Source organism: Quercus suber, unplaced genomic scaffold (genome assembly GCF_002906115.3).
Source record: "Quercus suber isolate HL8 unplaced genomic scaffold, Cork oak 2.0 scaffold_279, whole genome shotgun sequence".
NCBI lineage: Eukaryota > Viridiplantae > Streptophyta > Magnoliopsida > Fagales > Fagaceae > Quercus > Quercus suber.
This window is the reverse complement of record NW_027069735.1, coordinates 804,192-824,468: the sequence shown is the minus strand read 5'-3', so window position 1 is coordinate 824,468 and position 20,277 is coordinate 804,192. Positions and strand designations below refer to the sequence as shown.

General features: G+C 34.8%; 1 protein-coding gene across 1 annotated transcript; it reads right to left on the bottom strand.

Annotated features, from left to right (window-relative positions):
- Positions 1 to 2,902: 2,902 nt before the first annotated feature.
- Positions 2,903 to 4,215, bottom strand: LOC136071020 (uncharacterized). Its single transcript, XM_065781802.1, has 3 exons — positions 4,182 to 4,215; positions 3,553 to 4,073; positions 2,903 to 3,424 (listed from the first exon to the last, which is right to left on the bottom strand). Exons 1-3 carry the CDS (start codon positions 4,213 to 4,215, stop codon positions 2,903 to 2,905), a joined length of 1,077 nt encoding a protein of 358 aa, XP_065637874.1.
- Between the last annotated feature and the right edge of the window lie 16,062 nt (positions 4,216 to 20,277).

Sequence of the window (20,277 nt, the reverse complement as noted above, 5' to 3'; positions counted from 1 at the left end):
TCTCTGTATCTCTCAAAATGCTTGACTGATCGAAACAGGTTGCTGTCCATTTTCAATCTTTTATCAGCCTTCTTAGCAGGAGTCTTCTTCTTAGAGGATGTGGAAGCCATCTGTAAACACTCAGAAAAGTCCACAACAAAGGCACAACACAATATGTGGAAGTATACTCAAATTAGTAACCATGTAGTTATAAGGAAGAACAAAGTGTTGGGTAAAAACACAAACCAAGAATAGTTGATAACAAACAAATAAGACATCACATAATAATCACAGATTAAACAAGTTCAGTCTGTAAAGATGAAACTTTCATACAGACAGATGAAAGCAACTGTCACTGATACTTAACCAAATGAACATGGAATGTGCAAGAGAATCCCTAGAGGCAGGGTCACACTCAAGATGTGTTAATACACACACAGAACAGATTGAACCACATAAACATAAGGTCATACACATGGCAAACTCAAATTTCATTTAGGGAAACATCACAGAGAAACCAATAACCGTATACCCAATGGATATAAACATTCAAATATCAAATTTCAAGCATGAAAACCCATGAATGAGAAGGTGAAAGTATGAAAACCCATAATGGAGCAAACTCAAGAAACTAGGCATAACCAAGAGGGAACAAACCAAACCATGAAAATAACATTTTTAAGCATATATGTTTAGAATACCCGAATAGCAATCCGAACAGTAAAACACATAGATTCAAGAATATTTTACATAAAACATGAAATTGGAGTGAAGAACAAGAAAGCCCATACCTTTTTCTTGACGATTTATGCAGAAATGATGCAGAGATGAATGATTTTTCAGTGAGAATCGAAAGCTTTGAGAGAGAGAGTGAAGAAGACAATAAACAGTCGTTGAAAATTGAGGGAAAACTGAAAATAAATTTTAAAAACTGTCTTCAAAAACACAAAACACGCGTTTTTCGCGACTTAACCAAGTCGCCAGTAAATCGCCAGGGCAAGCCGCGAAACACTGTGAAGGTAAGATTCTAGAAAAATCTTCTAAGTGTTTTTTGCGACTAGAAGGTTTAGCCGCAAAGGAGTCGCGAGCTGAGCCGTGAAAATCTCTGAGTAACCCTCGCGATTGGACTTTCTACCTGCGAACAAGCCGCCAAAATGAGCCGCGAATAGAGCAAAACTCAAATTTTTTAAAAAAATTTCTAAGTTTTTTTCACGACTAGAATACTGACTCACCAGTAAGCCGCGAAAAATCTCTGATTGAGCTCGCGACTAGGGCTTGCGACTGTGCTAACCCGCGACTTAGTCACCAAAACAGGGCAACACTGTTTTTGTAAAATTTCACATTTTTGTAAAAGCAAAGTACTTTCCAAAAACAGAACAAAACACTCAAAAATCTTTTTGTATTTGACCAACAAAGATTGAGCATGTGAAAACACATTTAATCAAGTACAATCACACAAATGAATATGGCATTCATTGAACATAAACTTGGGTATTGTGTGTGGATATAAAAAATGAGATAGTCCTTAGTCCAATGTGAAAATTCAATGATCAATTCAATCAAGGCATACACAACTAGCACTAGATAATGTGACCTATCTCAATTATAGAAGCATGCATATATGACCTCCCACAAGAACTTGATAGCAACTCTTTGAAGCTTTTCATTTGACTTCATATTCAACATATCATTTGCCATTTTTGAGCAAAGAAACTCTCATTGAGAGATAGATGCCTGAAATTTTTGATATTTCAATTGATGAGTTAGCCTTTGGCTTTTTGAGCATTATACATTTTATTATGGTCGCTTTCCCTTTTTCCTAGTCAAATACTAGTATGTGCGACAGGCTTTTGCAGCTCTATATCTCTTTTCATTTGGGGATTTACATTTAGAGAGCTCTTTAAAAAAACATAAAAATAACAAGTGGGAAGATATATAGGCATGAGTCTATGCATGTCTCAAGATCAACAAAACCATTCACTAATCATTCATGACAAGGTTGAAGATCTATTTACAACAATCACATAGATTTCAGAATTTCTTCCACAATGATATGAGTGCATGAGAGACAAGCTAAGCTCGTTAAATGCACAGATTCATTAGTACAAAGGTACAAGGCTAAACTTGCTTTGAGACAAAACTCAACAAAGTGATCAAACTTTTTGGATTTTCAACTTTTTATGTGTTTTTGGATTTTTGACACTAAAGCAGTAGAAGAATGATCTAAAACAAGAAAAATGAGAAAGCATTTTGAACACAAACAAACCACAAATTAAACAGATACTCAAAAACACAACGCAAATAACCAATCATATCCACAAAGCATAGGAAGAATTGATGCATGGACATGTTATAATGCTTATGCATAAGTACCCTTTGTCACCCACATGTCACGTGCGTTTGGGGTGATATCCTTGACGGATCGGGTACGAGATTTAGGACTTTCAAACCTCCTATTGAAGCTCTCTAAGCAAGTGGTGAAGGCACCGATCATCTTCATCATGTCCGTCATTCCTGGATCATTGTTTTGACTTCTTGGTTTCTCACCACCCCAAGACCTCTTGTCATTCCTTTTTCCTCGTGACCGAGGTGTGCTTGCATTATTGTCTGCTCTCAGCTTTTGATAGTTGGGTCTAGTATGCCCTCGCAGTCCGCAATAGTGACACACATACTCAGTTCTAGGACCCCATTGTGGTCTTGAGAGAGATCTTGCTCTGGTTTCGTGTCTGCCCATAGATTGATTTCGGGGCTTATTCACCATCCGTTGCTCACTCACATTCTTCTTCTCAGCCTTAACATTCTCAGGGATGGTTTCTTCTACAGTAGGCTCTATGGCCTTCATAAATTTCACTTCTTTGGTAGCTTTGGTTGATGAGCTACTTCCTCCAGTATACCACAATCCGGACTTATCTGAGAAATGTTTTTAAGACGAGATAACATCTTCCAGCTTTCTGGAGGAGACCCTTTCAATCTTAGCTTGCGCTTGCACCATCTCTTGCTCAAGGAATCTTACTTTGGTGTAAGTTTCCGATAACTCTCCATTTAGTGTCTCAATCTCACATTTAGCCTCTTTATATCTAGCCAGTAGACTTTTGTAGTCCTTTTCAGCCCTTTTCATCTTCTTTACAGCCGCCTTTGCAACCCTTGCATACTCACCTGATTTCTCAAGGAGTAAAGTGTAATTCTCTTGAATACTTAATGTACCTTCATCCTCTTCAGCTTCCGATTCTTCAACAACTCCAATAGACTCAAAATCAAAATATTCACCAAGCTCCTTCACAACTTTATCTAAGTCATCTAAGGATTCCACATGATCAATGGTCATGAATGCGGAGAAATTTCCTTCTCCATCACAGCTCTCGTCAGAATCAAAATTTGATGAGTCCGAATCACTTAAAGTAGTGGCATAGACCTTTCCCTTTGACTTCAAGTAGTTTGGACATTCCTTTTTAAAATGCCCATGCCCATTACATTCAAAACATGTAATTCCTTGTGAGGATTGGGAATCTTTACCATCTTTTCTTCGAAAGTCTTTCTTCTCTTTTTCGGCGCTCTGGAATTTTCTTTTGTCACCAAATTTTCACTTTTCTTGAGCTTTAGGAATTTCTGGAAGTTCTTTACAAGATATGCCACATGTTTATCTACTGTATACTCTTTCGAAGATTCATGAGACACTATCCTCTCATCAATTGTCTTAAGAGCAAGGGATTTGCTCTTCTTCACTAAAGGAAGAGACAACTCATATGTTTTTAGAGAACCAACCAGCTCTTGAACCTTGATTTCGTCAAGATCTTTGCTCTCTTCAATGGCTGTAACTTTGGTACGAAAACTTTCTGGTAGTGATCGAAGGATCTTCCTTACAACTTTAGACTCCTCCGTCTTTTCCCCCAAATTAAATTTGCCAATGACCACCTCGTTTAGCTTACTATAAAAAGAGTCAAAGGACTCATCCTCATCCATCTTTAGCTGCTCAAAGTGAGTGGTCAGCATCTGAAGTTTGGTGTCTTTCACCTTCTTGGTTCCTTTATAGGTCGTCTCCAGAATCTCCCACGCTTCCTTAGCAACAGTAATATGAGAAATCCTGTGAAATTCTTCTGGAGAGATACCACAGAAAATGAAATTCAATGCTTTACTGTTTGCATTAGCTGCTGCAAGAGCTGCCTTGTCCCAAGTGGATTTGGCATCCACTGGCTTTGTCCAACCTATATCAACTGCATCCCACACAACCTCATCCATAGATCACAAAAACGCCCTCATTCGGACTTTCCAAAAATCATAGTTATTACCATCAAAAAATGGTGGAGCAGTGAAAGATTGAGACCTATCCATCTCAATAAGGGGTCAAGGATCACACTTAGGTATTAAAACCACACCAAGTGTACCCGCTCTAATACCAATTGAAAGTTCAAATGGGTATGAAACACCCTTGAACGTTTAGACTCCCAGATACAAAAATATCAATTCAAGCTTTATATCAAACAATTAATGTGCGGAATATGATAACAAGCTTATAACAGAATTGATAAAACAATCTAAACCAAATATAAACACATCCACAACAGTAAATATAAGGCAAAGATAAAGGAAAGAGAGATGCAAACACACGGACAACACACGATGTGTTATCGAAGAGGAAACCGAAGTCCTCGGCGTAAAACCTCTCCACCACCCTCCAAGCGGTGATAAAATCCACTAAAGAATATAGTTGGGATACATGAACAGGAGAAGACTCTCCAAGCCTAATCTACCCAAGTACCTAAGCCCTCCAAGCTTCTTACTCCAACGAGGTTACGCCGAACTTATTTCTTCTTTAACTTGCTGGATTCCGCTACTTAACCATAGCATCAACCGATGTATATTGGTTCCTTTGCAAACTGCTTCCCTAAGCACCAAATGAACCTTCTCACAGATGTAGGTATGGTGAGATAAGGGTTTGGTAAATGACCTCTCAAGGGTATGACAATGGAGAGGAAGAGAGTAGAGGAATTTGTAGAGTCTCTTTAGATGAAGATTGAGCATGAGGCAATCTTGTTTTTCTCTAGGGTTTTCTCTCACAAAATTCTCTCTAGAAGCTCTCTCAAAATGATGGGTATAAGGGTGTATATATAGTAGGGTGAGAAGGAAATGCAAAAAACCCTAGAGAAAACAAGATTGTCTCATCCACAATCTTCACCCAAGAGACTCTTCAAATTCCTCTACTCTCTTCCTCTCCATTGATACATCCTTGAGAGGTTCTTGACCAAATCTTTTTCTCACCATGCCCACATCTGGGAGAAGGTTCTTTTGATGCTAAGGGAAGCAGTTTGGAAGGGACCAATGACTATTGGTTGATGCTATGGCTTATAACGGAATCTGGCAAGCTAGAAAAGAAAAAGGTTCGACGTAACCTCGTTGGAGCGAGAAACTTGGAGGGCTTAGGTACCTGGGTAGATTAGGCTTGAAGGGTCTATTACTGTTCATGTATCCCAACTACATTTTCTAGTGGATTATTGAGCGCTTGGAGGGCGGTGGAGAGGTTTTACACTGAGGGCTTCAGTTTCCTCTTCGATAACACATCGTGTGTTGTCCTTGTGTTTGCATCTCACTTCCCTTTATCTTTACCTTCTAATTACAGTTGTGATTGTAATTTTTTATGGTTTAGATTATTTATCAATTTTGTCATAAGCTTGATTATCATTTTCCGCATATACATTGTTTGATATAAAGTTTGAATTGGTAATTTATTGTTTGGGGGTCTAAACTTTCATTGTGTTTTCAATGCTATTTGAACTTTCAACACAAATATAATTGTAAATAAATATATTACTTCAATTAACAGTGCCTAAATAGAATTATTTAGGGTAAATTTCATTAACTACCCTTAAGGTTTGGGCAAATCCCAAGCAAGTCCATTTTTTTTTAAATAAACCAATTTAGTCCCTACGCACAATTTAGTCCTTAATAGATGTCAAAGACATTACTCACACTCTCTTACTATGTTTTCCTCTCCTCTCTTATCTGTCGTCCCTCTCTCATGGATCTCAGACTAAAAAATACCCACCACAGCTCACAGATGTTCTTCTTGTTGTCATATTCTTGATGCCAAAATAATTGATTTGGCACATTCTCAAACCCAAGATTGAAATGAACACATTCTCTCTTTTCTATTATCTTGTGTCTCTCTCAAACCACCATGACCACCTAAACTCAGTCAACATGACCCATTGCCACCAGTCGGCATAACCCACAGCCACCATGATCTCTACTGAATCTTGTTTTCTCTACTCTATGGTTGAGTATCAATTTGGGTATAGTATTTGTTGGGTTTTCTGGGTTTGATTTGGTATTTATGTATGGGTTGGTTTTCTTTTCTTTTTTTTTTCTTTTTTTTTTTTTTTTTTTTTTTCATTTTGAAATGGTGGTGGTTTTCTGTTTAGGGGTCTCATTGATGATGGGTTTAGATTGGAGAAGAGTTGCGTTTTGATTAAATTTTTAGGGTTTCTAGGTGAGGGTTTATGAACGTGTATGTGTTTTTGGGTGCTAGTATGTGAACAATTTTTTGTAGGTATGAATTCAAACCTCGATCTCTCTTCTACTTAGATATTGTTTTTTGTTGGGTGTCCTCTTAGATCTACATGGTTGGGTGGTTTGGGTGGCTCGACTTGGTTTAGTGTGGTTTGGTTTGGTCGTGGGTGTTTGGATTGGTTTGATTTGGGTGGCTGTGAGTGTGGGTTTGCGGTGGTTTGTGTTCTGATTTATGGTTTTGGTTTGTTGTGGTGAGCTTTGTACCGATGGTTGTGAGATGGTGTTTGTGGTCTTAACTACTAGATCTGTGGGCTATGGTGGGTTTTCTTTTTATGTCTGAGATAAAATGAGAGAGGAGCAAGAGAAGCGACAAAAGAGAGAGAGTCAAGAATGGTTAACGTTCTTCAGTCGTCTAGGGACCAAATTGTGCATAAGGACTAATTGGTTGGTTTTGAAAAGTTTTAGACTTGCTTGGTATTTGTCCAAACCTCAAGGATAGTTAATGAAATTAGCCAATTATTAAAATTAAAATTGTAGATAAGTTGACTTGCTTTCAAACCCAAGCAATATAGATCAGTCTTGTTCATTCTTGTAACACTTGAAACTGTTTTTAACTCTATGGAATGACACTACTATAGATAAATTGTTGTTACTTCAAAATGTATCTTCCTTTTAATCTTAAACCCTTGTTATTTTGGCTTGTTAAACTATTTACCCAAAAAAATATATGGCAAACAACTATAGTATACACAACCAAACTAATCTATATACATATATATAAAACCAAAGCCTTTGACTTTTGGTTGATCTCTCCACAAGTTTCCACATTAGCATTTTTTATTTATATTTTTTAATTTGATTTAATTCAATTAATTATTTCGATTTTATAGCACCAAATTGCATAAAATTTATTCTTTTTTGAAAAAAAAAATTAAATTTAGTTGTTTGGTGCCATACAACTACTATACATAAAGGAGACCTAAATAATCACCTAATTAGGGAATTTTAGATAATCTTAACAAACTATATGATAACTCCATTAATATAAATCTATCCCAAAAAAGGGAATATATCTCCACTAATTTGATAATTTCTACGTTCATGACATTAAAAAATAAAAAATCTATCAAATTTCCTTATATCTATTAATCACGTTTTCTTTCTATTCTTTTTTCATTTTTTATTTTATTTTTTATATTAACGTTGATTAGAAATTATAATTTCAATAGGATTCAAACTCTATAATTATATCAAATGAGAATTAACAAATTTATATCGTTTTTAATTTCAATAGGATTTAAATTTTATATCAAATGGACTCTACCAACATATTCATCCTTTAAAAAAAAAATTTAAATAACCAAATTTAATTAGAAATCCATAACCCTATATTATATTATAAATAGTTTTTTTTTTTTGGGGGGGAGGATTGTTTGTTACAATTTCAACTCGGCTTTTCATTCCTATATTATATATATATATATATATATTGGGATTATTCTTCCAACATCACTCTGCTGTATAGTCTCTTGGAGCGCCTTCAAAACAAAATGTATGTAAAGTTTTCTTATTAGGTTTAATGTTAACATATATGAGGGATATTTTGGTCAATTAGAAAAAGTTTGATGAAACATAAAAGGAAAAAGAACTAAAAAATGCACAGTCCGGAGAAAAAAAAATAGTTACTGTATTAGGCAGAAACTTTTGGAGATTTTTTTTTTTTTTTTTGGCAATTCTTTATGTTCATGTGTATGTATGTATTGGGTTTAATTGAATTGGAATTATATTTGAAACTTTGGTTTTGATTGAATAATGAAAATGGCAGAACAGGTATGTTCCAATATTTGGAGTCTTCTGTATATGTGTCGTAGTTTAAACTTAGTATTTGAATTGTTAAATTGTTAATTCACAGTTTCATTGTTCATCTATTAATCACGAATAATAATATTGCTATTTGCAACCATCATGATATGCTATCAATGATGTGATCATTCTGAATGTTTTCATTTAGAGTTTAGATAGAGTCTATTTTATGATTAAAAAAATATACAATTAAAATACTTTTGAAATTACATTTTTTTTTTTAAAATTATACGTTGGGTCTTAAATGACTTCAATTAAAATCCATCCTTTATGGCATCATTAAAAAGAAAACTCATATAGATAAGTATTAGGATATTGTTTGGAACTATCATGATGGACTAACATATTACACATGGCACAAATCTAAGAGCATTCTCATCAGCTCTCTAAAAGAAATGCTATTTTGACACACCAAAAATCTACTTTATCATTTTAGCACATCATTTTACAACATACCATTTATCAAATCTTCTATTCTTCAATTTTATACATTAAAATAATATTTACTCTACATTAAAATAATATATTAATTACTACCTATCATCCTCATCCCCATCCCCATCCCCATCGTCAACAACAACAATAGCGGCACAACCACCACTGCCGCAACAACGGCCACCAACAACCACTACCATAACAACACCGACAGCCACCACCGGCACAAACCCACATCCACCAATGCCACCTCAAATAAAAAAGAAAAAGAAAAAGACAAACACAACTAGAGAGATCGGCACAAACCCACATTCACCAAACCCACCACCGGTGCACAATCCCACATCCACCAAACCTACCACCGGCACAAACCCACATCCACCAAATTAAACAAACCCACATCCCAAATCTAGCAAATCAATTATAAAATTAATTACAATTTACACTAAAATCATAAATTGAATCAGACATACGCCGAGAGTGACAATCAGATTAGGGCAACTGCCTCCATCGCCATCGCTGATGGAAGTTTTCACTTCTGACCACCACGTCCTTCACACTGGAGATCCTCTTTGTCGCAAAGTGGGTCAGTCATTAGTGGCGAGCCTAGGCGGTTTTTGTCTCTCGGCGTGGCGAGATAAGCGATGGTGAGACGGCATGGCGAGACGGCTGATGGAAGTTTTTACTCTCGGCCACCATTTCCTTCACACTGGAGTTCCTCTTTGTCGCAAAGTGGACTAGTGATCAGTGGCGAGCCTGGGCGTGGCGAGACGGCAATGAGATGGGGTGGCGAGACAGCGAGACGGCATGGGCGTGGCGATGAGCCTGGGCGTGGTGAGATAGCGATGAGAGTACCCAGAGAGAGGGAGAAAGAGATGGGTTCTAGAATGTTGAACAAAGAGAAAGAACTGAGAGGAGGAGAGAGAAAAAAGAATTAAATAAGCCAAACAGTGTTTGGCATTGTTGTCCGTACACTCTCATATTTGAGAGCATACTGTAGCATGTCTCATATTTTTGAGACATTTAGCACACCTCATGAGAGGTTGGTTTTGGTATTTGGTGTGCCAAATCTGCCAAATATTTGGCATTTGGCACATTTGGCACACCTAATGAGAATGCTCTAACTATAACATCCTATGCTATAAAACATGGATCATTAACAAATGCTTTAAAAAGCATTGGTCTCTCTGTCGCTAAAAAAGAGAACTCTCTCTTCTTTTAGGCAGTAGAAGTTGTTCAGTCCCTTCTTTTGAAGGAGAGTTTTGTCACCTCTAGTGGTAATCAGTTTACCTCTAGAGCTTGTTGGGGTTTCTCTTTTCGAGTTATAGGGAAACACGTATCTTTTCTTGAGTACTCCATTACATTCTGTTAGCCATGGAGGATTTGGCAAATAAATGGAGTAACTTCTCACTGTCAGACAGAGAAAACACCGGGTTTGTTCTTCAAAAGGATCAACGATCAGGAGAGTTCATCATTGCGGCACAGTTTTTGACTCCACATTTCTTGAACATAGAGATTCTGGCAAGGACTTTAAAGCAACTGTGGAGGTCCACAAAGGTTTCAAGATCCAAAACCAGAAAGATAACAGAGTCATCTTCATCTTTGACAACTTGAACGATGTTGATCGAATCCTTCAAAGCCAACCCTGGAGTTTTGACAAATACTTAGTTATGTTACAGCGATATGATACAGATGTCTTAGTCCGCGACCTAGTATTTACAAAAGCACTCTTTTGGGTGCAGGTCCATAATATCCTGGTACGTTTCATGAACACAAAAGTTGCTGAGGGAATCTGTGACATTGTGGGCGAAGTACAAAAATCAACCAAGGTAGTTGATGATGATGGTGGATATTTTATTCGAGTCTGCGTCAGTATTGATATTACCCTGCCCCTTTGTTGGGGAAGGGTTATAACCATGGAGAATGGTGAGAAACATTGGGTTAACTTTAAGTACGAGCGTTTGCCCAATTTTTGTTTTTGGTGTGGTCGTCTGAATCACAGCGACAAAGATTGTAGCATTTGGATTGAGAGCAAAGGTACCCTCTCGCCGGATAGTCAACAATTTAATTCTAGTTTAAGGGCAGCCCCATATACGACTGGTGGGAAGAATGTCATCTATGTCCCAAGTTTTTACGAACGATGACAACCTTTTGTTACTTCGGAGCCTTCTGAGGTGGTGCCTAACCAAGCTCCGGTGGTTGATTTATCAGAACAAGGTTCGATTAAGGAAGTCCAACCAGCAACAATTACAAAAAAAGGGGTTGAAGGAAGTAATGGTGGGAAGAGGAAGACATGGTATCGGAAGTAACTGAAAGCATTGAAGGAGGCAGGCTGTCAGAATCAAATTTGGAGCCAGAATTATTGCCAATAAAGGACCCTATCTCCAACAAATTGTCACCTATTAAAGCTCCAATTATTGTGGGAAAGGAATTTAATGCGAAGTCATTAAATCGAGAAGCCGTTGATTCAGCAAAATTATTTGAAATCAAAATCAATGAAATTGATGAGATTTTAAATATTGCAAGTCAGACTTCGGTTTCAAAGCAAATTCAATGCCCGGAATTTATGATGGTAATAATTCACATGCAAACCCTAGTCGTCCCATAATGGAAAATACATTAGATGATCCTGAAGTTAATGCTCCTCCAATGTCCAAAGTAACAAGTTCCCACGCAGCCACCAGACTGAGTACTAGGAGTAGAAGCAACAAACACATCAAGAAAAAGGCAGTGAGTACCAAGGAACAAAGCAAGCGAGGCAAGGAGTTTTTGCAAGGGTGGCGGCAAGTGAAGCTTAGGGGGTTCAAATAAACCCCCTGAGCTGGCAAAAAAAGAAGAAGAAGAAGAAGAATTATGTATAGTAATTTTAAAATAATTTATTTTGATAATTTAAAATAAAATTTTAAACCTCCTGACCCAAATTTTTTTAGTGTTCAATTGAAATAAGCTTAAATATGATCCTTTTGACATTATTTTAGCTTTTTTAAACAGGAAATGTTACACTAAAAAACAATTAAATAGTTAGACATGGCTGATTCTAAAAAAATATAATAAAATAAAAAATAAACAATGCACATGGGACAAAGGTATGATTGAGTGAAGATAAATGCAAATATTAACACAACAAAATTTTTATCAATATAATTATAAAGAACAATCGTTGTCAAAGTTGTGTTGAATTGGTAAATAAAATAATTGTAATCAGTAAAGACATAAACTAATAGATAAAAGAATTTAAGCAATAATTATTAAAGTTCAATTATAACAACAATGATTAATATGTTTATTGTACTTTGAAACAATAGATAATTTCTAGAATTTAATCTTAGCAACGATAAGTAATATGTTTATTGTATTAAGAAACAATATATCAAATGAACTTATAGTTTATTTTTTGTTTTCTTTCCAGCACTATGGAAAAATTTGTAATAAGAAAACCAAATAAATTGCAAAATCTATCACTTACTCAATATTCATCTTCTTTGTTCTTACTGACCCCACTAGAAAAAAAATCCTAGAGCCGCCACTGAGCTTTTGCCATTCCAAAATATATTTTTTTTGATGAACCATTCCAAAATATCATTCACCTTTGCCCTTCATTGGCTTTGATAAACATACAATAAGAAAGTACAGTGTTGCAAATTGATGAATTATGTGAAAGCTTCTCGTACTTTTTTGGATAGCTTTGGAATAGACTCAAATTTGTTAAGCAAGGAAAACTGGTGCTTCACCTTAAGGTTTATACAATATTCTTCAGAGTTGTTTGTTGGTGGGTAATCCTATATTTTCTTTTCGGGTTGTGTTCAAGTTACACCTGCTGTAAATCTAAGCAATGTTACATCACTCAATATTTTTTAATTGGACGCGAATATTGACAAATCCACCGTTAGATTACATTATCTTTGTGTAGTCTTCATACTTGCAAATTTCAAGGTGATCAAAGATTAATAGCCATGTCATCAATCAATTGTTAAAATTCAAATTTTTGTAGTTTAAAATAATGCATAAAAGATGAATTTATAGATCAAATGGTAAATAACATCTAATTGATATGAAAATTGGCATGCATGTTAAGAACATATAGAACATATAATTCAACGGCTAGATTTTTAAAATATTAATTCAGTAACAAGTTATTGGGTAGTGTAACATTACATACAGTTACACCAGGTGTAACTTGAATCTAACTCTTTCTTTTCTGGGTTATTTTGAATGTTGCAATATTGATTTCTTGATGTTTTTCTGTTATTGAATTTTGATTAAAAAATAATTCTCTTTTCCCTTTTTAAACCATGAATTATAGATACAAAAATGGTAAATTTATTTGGAAACTGTGATAAAATAGAAAACATGTAAGTTTTCTAAATTAAAATTTCAATTATGTTTGTGGATTTCACAATTATAAGCCACTAAAGTGGTGATGGTAGTTTATTTAGAAAAGTGAGCGAACTACCGCGCACCAGTGACAAGATGGTCACTTTACAAGTATAAGTGTTTATGGAGTATGGAGGTAAAAGCCAGAGTTCAAGTCTCCAAGTTTGAAACAAGAGGAGTGTTTGTTTCAAAATAAAAAAAATAAAAGTGTGACGACGCTAGTGTAAGTTTACTAAACCTCAGAATATGTCACCGCAATTTCCCCAATTTTCATTTTCTACACTCATTAATAAAAGTCTTAATAAATACGTGTAGTAAATGCCCAACATTAAGTATACTTTCATTTTAATATCTTGTCTCATTAATTGTATTTGAAAATATTTTTTCTAAATGGGTCCGGTTAATGAGTGCCCATATGATATCTCTTAATAGACCATTTTAATAAAGTTTTAATATCATTTTTATGGGACATATTAAAAAAAACTGTTAAAAAATAAATTACTTAAACAAATTTTTTAAGGGCATCCATTAAATCTTCTCTTTCTAAATTTAGACATTAAATTTCTTGCAATAAATATGTTCTTATAATACTTACAAATATGAATTTGTCTCACAGTAATAACTACATATAGTTAATGCTATAGCATTAACTACACTTGCTCATAAAATGCCTTGATACTCATTAAATATACCTCTAGTTAATGTTATAGTATTTACTATTTCTACTTATAAAATGCCTTGATATTCATTAAGTAGGGTGAGGTTTGGATCCAGTGTCCAGTTGCACCGGACCCGCTAAGATTATAACACGTGTCCACTTTTGAACACATGTCATCATCTTAACAGGTCCAGTGCTACATGCGCTGGACCTAAGCCTCATCCAATTAAGTATACCTAACAATAAAACTATTATAGTTTAGTTACTGGGTTATGTAAGTGAGTGCATTAAGGACACAAGTTAAAGATTAATAAATACTCAAATTATAAATTGTAAACTTGTAATGTTCATTATTAAATTTAAAAAAAAAAAAAAAAAACACGTGTTAATGATTTAATTGCTTACACTGACAAATTCGTTTTAGTTGTCTCATATGTGTATATATATACATACATATATATATATATATATACGAAAAATACATAAAAAATTACTTAATATAGAATTAAATGTCTTGACCATTACCTTTAGGGCTTTGGTTACTAAATTAAATTCATAGTTATCACTTGTCTTACACTAAACATAATTCTTTTTTAAAAAAAAATTATTTGCATTATTTTATTTTTCTTACATTAATAAATGCACGTAGTTAATTCTATAGCTTTAAGTGTACTTCCTTATGATCTCTTAATACTCATAAAATATACCTGGCAAATTTTTTTTTCTAGTTAATTTTTTGAATGTCTATCAATAAATATGCTTGCATAATAAATTGCTNCAGCAATCACCTATTAGCTCCTTCTCAAAAAGCTCTTCAAAAGACTCGAATGTTGAAGTGTTTTGAAATCGAGGGTCCTTCCTCTATTTATAGATGGGAATATCCCCGGTTGATAAGTTGGAGTGAAGTACAAACTCCCTAGGGCATTGTGAGAGACCGCCAAGTGCCTCTCAAAAAAAGAGTGATTTTTAGAGTGTTTTTTAGAGCACCTCTCTATTTGGGCAAGTGGTGTGAAGTTACTACTTATTTTTTATACAAAAAAAAATAAGAAAAACTAAATATAACTATACATGACTAAATTGTTTCATTTCATTGATTGAGTAAAAAAATACAAGTTTGATAAATTGAAAATTACATGAGTTTGGGTCCTTGTTACAAACTACCAAAAATACATGGCTTTTTGTCCTAATTAAAATCTACCCAAAATAAATAAAGATAAAGATAAAGCTTAGGTCTACCTATCTAAAGACTCTAAATTCAAAGGCTAGGTTACGGAATGGAAAGGTGTTAGGCACCCATTTTGCCCAGACAGAGTCTGGTCTTCTAGACTCTCATGACCTATGTACCCCTTTATGCATGACATGAATGATATGTTGCACACATAAAAATAAAAAATAAAAACTAAATCACACAAGTTTATTAATGAATGCATCCTCTTCTTTGTAAAAAAAATTCAGGTCTGTGTTGTAAAAAAATTGAATTTGGTTTAGAAAAATCAGATCTATTTTTGAGAACTTGAAAAAAAATTGGTTTTTTGAAGAGAAAAATTTAGATATGTGCTTATTAAAGAAAACAAAATCTTTTGATTTGAAAATATAACAAATCTGTTTTTTTAGAACTGAGAAAATATGTTTTTTTGTTTTGTAAAAGATCAGATTTGTTTTGTGAGAACTGAGAAAAAATGGTTTTTGATTTGTAAAAGATCAGATCTGTTTTGTGATAATAATAAAAAAAAAAATCAAATTTGTGTATTTAAAAAAATTAGATCTGCTTTTGTATGTGTAAATAAATATGAAAAAGATTTCTTGAGAAGAGGATTTCATTCATAAAATAAATTTATGCTTTGTGTACTAAATAAAACAAATACAACCATTCATGATCCCTTTTTTTTTTTTTTTTTTTAAATCTACTATGTTAAAAAAATTAGATCTACATCTAATGAAAATGTAGATCAGTTTTTAATTTGGAAAAAAATGCAGATCTACATCTAATAAAGATGCAGATCAGTTTTTAACTTGAGGAAAATTCGAATCTACATCTAAGGAAGATACAAATTCGTTTTTTATTTAAGAAAAGTTTAGATTTGCATCTAAGGAAGATGCAAATCCATTTTTGTTTTAAGAAAAATTCAGATCTACATCTAAGGAAGATGCAGATCCATTTTTGACTTAAGAAAAATTCAGATTTGCATCTAATGAAGATGCAAATCCGTTTTTAGTTGAAAAAAAAAAAAAAGAATTTGAAAGCTCGAATTTGTGTGAAAACACAAGAGTTGTTTAGACCCCAAATTAAAATTATGGCTCGGTTGATTTTATTCTAACTTAAACTAAGTGCGAAATAGAGTAAATGCGAGTGGATAAACAAAATAACTACTCTAAGCCATATTCATCAAAAGAATGCAAACACAAGATAACACGCCGATGTGTTACCGAAGAGGAAATCAAAGAACTCGGCGAAAAACCTCTCTGCTGCCCTCCAAGTGGTAATCGATCCACTAGACAATCAGTTGGGATACATGGGTTAGCAAGAGACCCTTCAAGCCTAATCTACCTGATGCACCTAAGCCCTCTAAGCCCCTACTCCAATAAGGCTTCTCAAAACCGTGTCTTGTCTAGCTCTCCGGATCCTGTAATACTCCCAATTGCATCCAATAAAGCCTGGCTTCTTCCAACACTTCCCAGCAGAACCAAAACCTCACTAAACACTCTGAAAGGGTGTGGTAAGTGTTTGGGCTATCAACCTTTGAATGGAATTGTAAAGTTGTAATTTAATTACCTTAGTGTGATCATTGACCCCCTTTGAAATGGATCGGTCCCCATCTTTAAATGTTCCAGCATATTTTGATGGTAGTAACTATGCCTTTTGGAAAGTACGAATGAGAGCAGTCTTGTGTTCAATTGATGATATTGTTTGGGATGTTGTAGAATTAGGATGGACTAAGTCGGAGGCCACTAAATCCACTTAGGATAAGGCAGCACTTGCGGTAGCTAATCCTAATAGTAAAGCTTTGAATGCAATTTTTTATGGTGTTTCTCCAGACGAGTTTCATAGGATTTCTCACATAACAATTGCCAAGGAAGCTTAAGAGATATTGGAGATCACCTATGAAGGCACGAAGAAGATAAAGGGTACTAAGTTGCAGATGCTAACCACCCGATTTAAAGAGCTAAAAATGAGTGAAGAAGAGTCATTTGACTCATTCTATAGCAAGCTGAATGAGGTGGTTATTGGCAAATTCAACTTGGGTGAGAAAACGGAGGACTCAAAGATAGTGAGGAAAATCCTTCGATCATTGCCGGAGAGCTTCCAATCAAAAGTCACAGCTATAGATGAAAGTAAAGATTTGGATGAGATCAAAATCCAAGAGCTCATTGGATCTCTCCAAACATATGAGCTAGGATTGCCTTCTCATTGAGTAAATCTCTTACTCTTAAAACCATCATAGAGAGAATAGATGATTCCTCCGAAGAAGATGATGTGGAGAAGGAGGCAACATTTCTTGCAAAGAACTTCTGAAAATTTCTGAAGATGAAGAACAGTGGGAAACCGTTCAGTAGATGGAAGTTTTCATCCTCCAAAGGTGATAGGAAGGAGTTTAAGAAAAAAGATGGGAATGATTCTCAATCCCCTCAAGGCATTATGTGTTATGAATGCAATGGTCATGGCCATCTCAAGAAGGAATGTCCTAATTCTCTAAGAGGGAAGGGCAAGGTGTATGCCCCTACTCTCAGTGATTCTGATTCCTCTAATTTAGATTCAGATGAAAGCTATGATGAATAAGGAAACTTCTCTACATTCATGACCATTGCTCATATGGAATCTTCAGAAGATTTAAGTGTGCTAGTGGGAGAGCTTGGTGAGCACACTGAATTGGAGTCAATTGGGATAGTTGAGGAGTCTGATGATAAGGAAGAAGAAGAAATAGTGGGACTACAACAGACCTATAATTCTCTCCTTGAGAAGACGAGTAAATATGTAAAAGTGGCTAATGCAGACACTAAAAAGATAAAGAGGGCAGAGGAAGATTATAGAAGTCTTCTCATGCGATATAAGGAGGCCAAGTGTGAGATAGAGATACTGAATGGAGAGCTGACAGAAGCCTACTCAAAGATAAAATTCCTTGAGTTTGAGGTGGTTCAAGCCAATGCTAAAGTAGAGCGTGTTTCCTCCTAAAAGCTTGATGAAGTCCTTGCTCATCAAAAACCTTTCTCTAACAAAAGCGGATTGGGATATACTGGAGAAAGTAATTTAGCTGTCAATGTATCCAAGGAAGTGAGGTTTGTAAAAGCCAAAGAACCGATGGTAGCTACCGCAAAGGCTCAGAAAGTGAAGCCGGAAAAGAAGAGGAATGTGATTGACCAATGGGTGTTGAATAAGCCTCCTAACCAATCAGTGGTCAAGCCTAAGGTTCGAGGGAAATCACTTCCAAAATCACAAAAAGGTCCGAGAACAAACTGCTTCTACCATCACTGTGGACTTTAAGGACACACCAGAACAAATTGTCATAAGATGAGGGCATTGTAGAATGCCAGTGATCAGAGGTCAAGAGGACTAAGAAATGACAAAAGGAATTGGGCTGTTGAGTAATCAAGAGGTCGAGATAGGGATTCCAAAGTGAGGGATGTGATGAGAAGGATTGATGCATTCACCACCTGTTTGGCAAGTTTCTCCAAAAGGTTTAAAGGCCATAACACTCGTACCCAATCCTATAGGGATATCACCCCAAACGCACATGACGTGTGGGTGAAGAAGGATACTCATGCATGATCACCTCCTATGTTCATGCATTAATACTTCCAATGTTTAAGGGCATATGTTCATGCACCATGACATGCATAATTCTATATTTGTCAATTGCTTTTGGTTTAAAGCACGTTTCTTTTAATTGTTTTGGTTCATACCTGTTTTTTGTTGATCTTACTTTACTTGTTCTGTTTTTAAATGTGTTCAAAAATTTAAAAACCCATAAAAATTGAAAAATCTTCAAAAAGTTTAATCGCTTGTATTGTGTGTATCACATGTGAGTTTGGCCTAGCACCTTTGTACTAACGGCGTAGTGCATTTCCGAGCTTAGCTTGTTATGTATGCATATATATTTGTGTGGGAGAAATCTTGAAAACTATATGTGATTTTTGAAAATAGATCTTCAAGCTTGTCATGAATGATTGGTCAATAGTCTTAATGGTCTTGATACTTGCATAGACTTGTGCCTATATATCTTCCCATCTTTACTTTTATGTTTTTGCAATAGTGCTTACCAAATGTAAATCTCCAAATGTAAAGAGATTAAGAGCTACAAAAGTCTACCACATATACTAGTATTTGACTAGGAAAAAGGGAAAGCGACTTTTGTATTGAAACGTATGGTGCCCAAAAAGCCAAAGGCTAACTCTCAATGTTGAAATATCAAAAATTTTAAGCACCGATCTCAAAAAGAGATGTATTATCCAAAAAAGATCAAATGTTATAATTTATGCAGAAGCCAAATGAAAATCCTTTTTGTTTTGTAATCATTCTCTTGTGGGAGGTCATATATGCTCATTTTTATAATTGAGATAGTCCACTTGACTTAGTACCAGTTTTGTACGACTTGATTGAATTGATCATTCAAACTTCACTCTGGTCTAAGAACTATTCCACATTTGATACTCACCCACAACACATAAGACTTTGATTCAATTAATGCTTATCTTATTTATGTGATTGTACATGTTCAAATGTGATGTGTATGCTCAAGTACTTGCTGATCAAACCCAGAAAGTTTTTTGAGTGCTTTATATGTTTTTGAAAGTGTTTTTATACTTTCGTGCTTTTAGTTTTTGTTCAAAATGCGTTTTTATGTCTTTTTTCAAAACCTGGTTCAAAGGCTGTTTCGCGAGAAGCTCGTGACTTAGAGCTTCCCGCGAAATGTGCTTAAGGGAAATTAAAAAGTCACATTTTCATACAAAGAGTCTCGCTAATGCCTTGTGAGTATTTCATGACTAAACACTTCTCGAGAAATGGTTTTTAGGCAAAAACTAGAATAACTAAACCTATTCGTAGGTTTGGTTGTAATATCTTATTTTTGGAAATATCTTATTCATACAATTATATTACTTTAAAATAATATTTTTAAAATTTGAAAGAAAGATGAGTTAATTTTTATTATTATTTTTTATTTTTATAATTGTTACATATATATATATATATATGAAAAGTTTGTTTATTTGAAAATATATTAATTTCAAAAACTATTGCACCGACTGCGAAATAGCTATTACAAACCTTTTATAAAGGAATAATTATTACACATTTTGAAGAATATCTATTCATAAAGAATGACAATTTGTTGTAATAAAAACATTACTAAACTAAAGAATAACTAAACCATATGAATAACTGTAGGGTCTTAGTTTGTAGCCCAAGCCCAAAAGATATGGGATATGAGTCCAACAAGCCCAACACAATAAATTTGTAGAGAGTGGGT

Bases quoted from the DNA above. Each gene is read 5' to 3' on its own strand.
- LOC136071020 (XM_065781802.1), bottom strand. From the start codon at position 4,215: ATGGATGAGGTTGTGTGGGATGCAGTTGATATAG. The intron at 4,074-4,181 runs GTTGGACAAAGC...GTATCTCTCCAG, and splicing joins GTGGGATGCAGTTGATATAG to AAGAATTTCACAGGATTTCT. The intron at 3,425-3,552 runs GTGACAAAAGAA...CATTTTAAAAAG, and splicing joins TCAAGAAAAGTGAAAATTTG to GAATGTCCAAACTACTTGAA.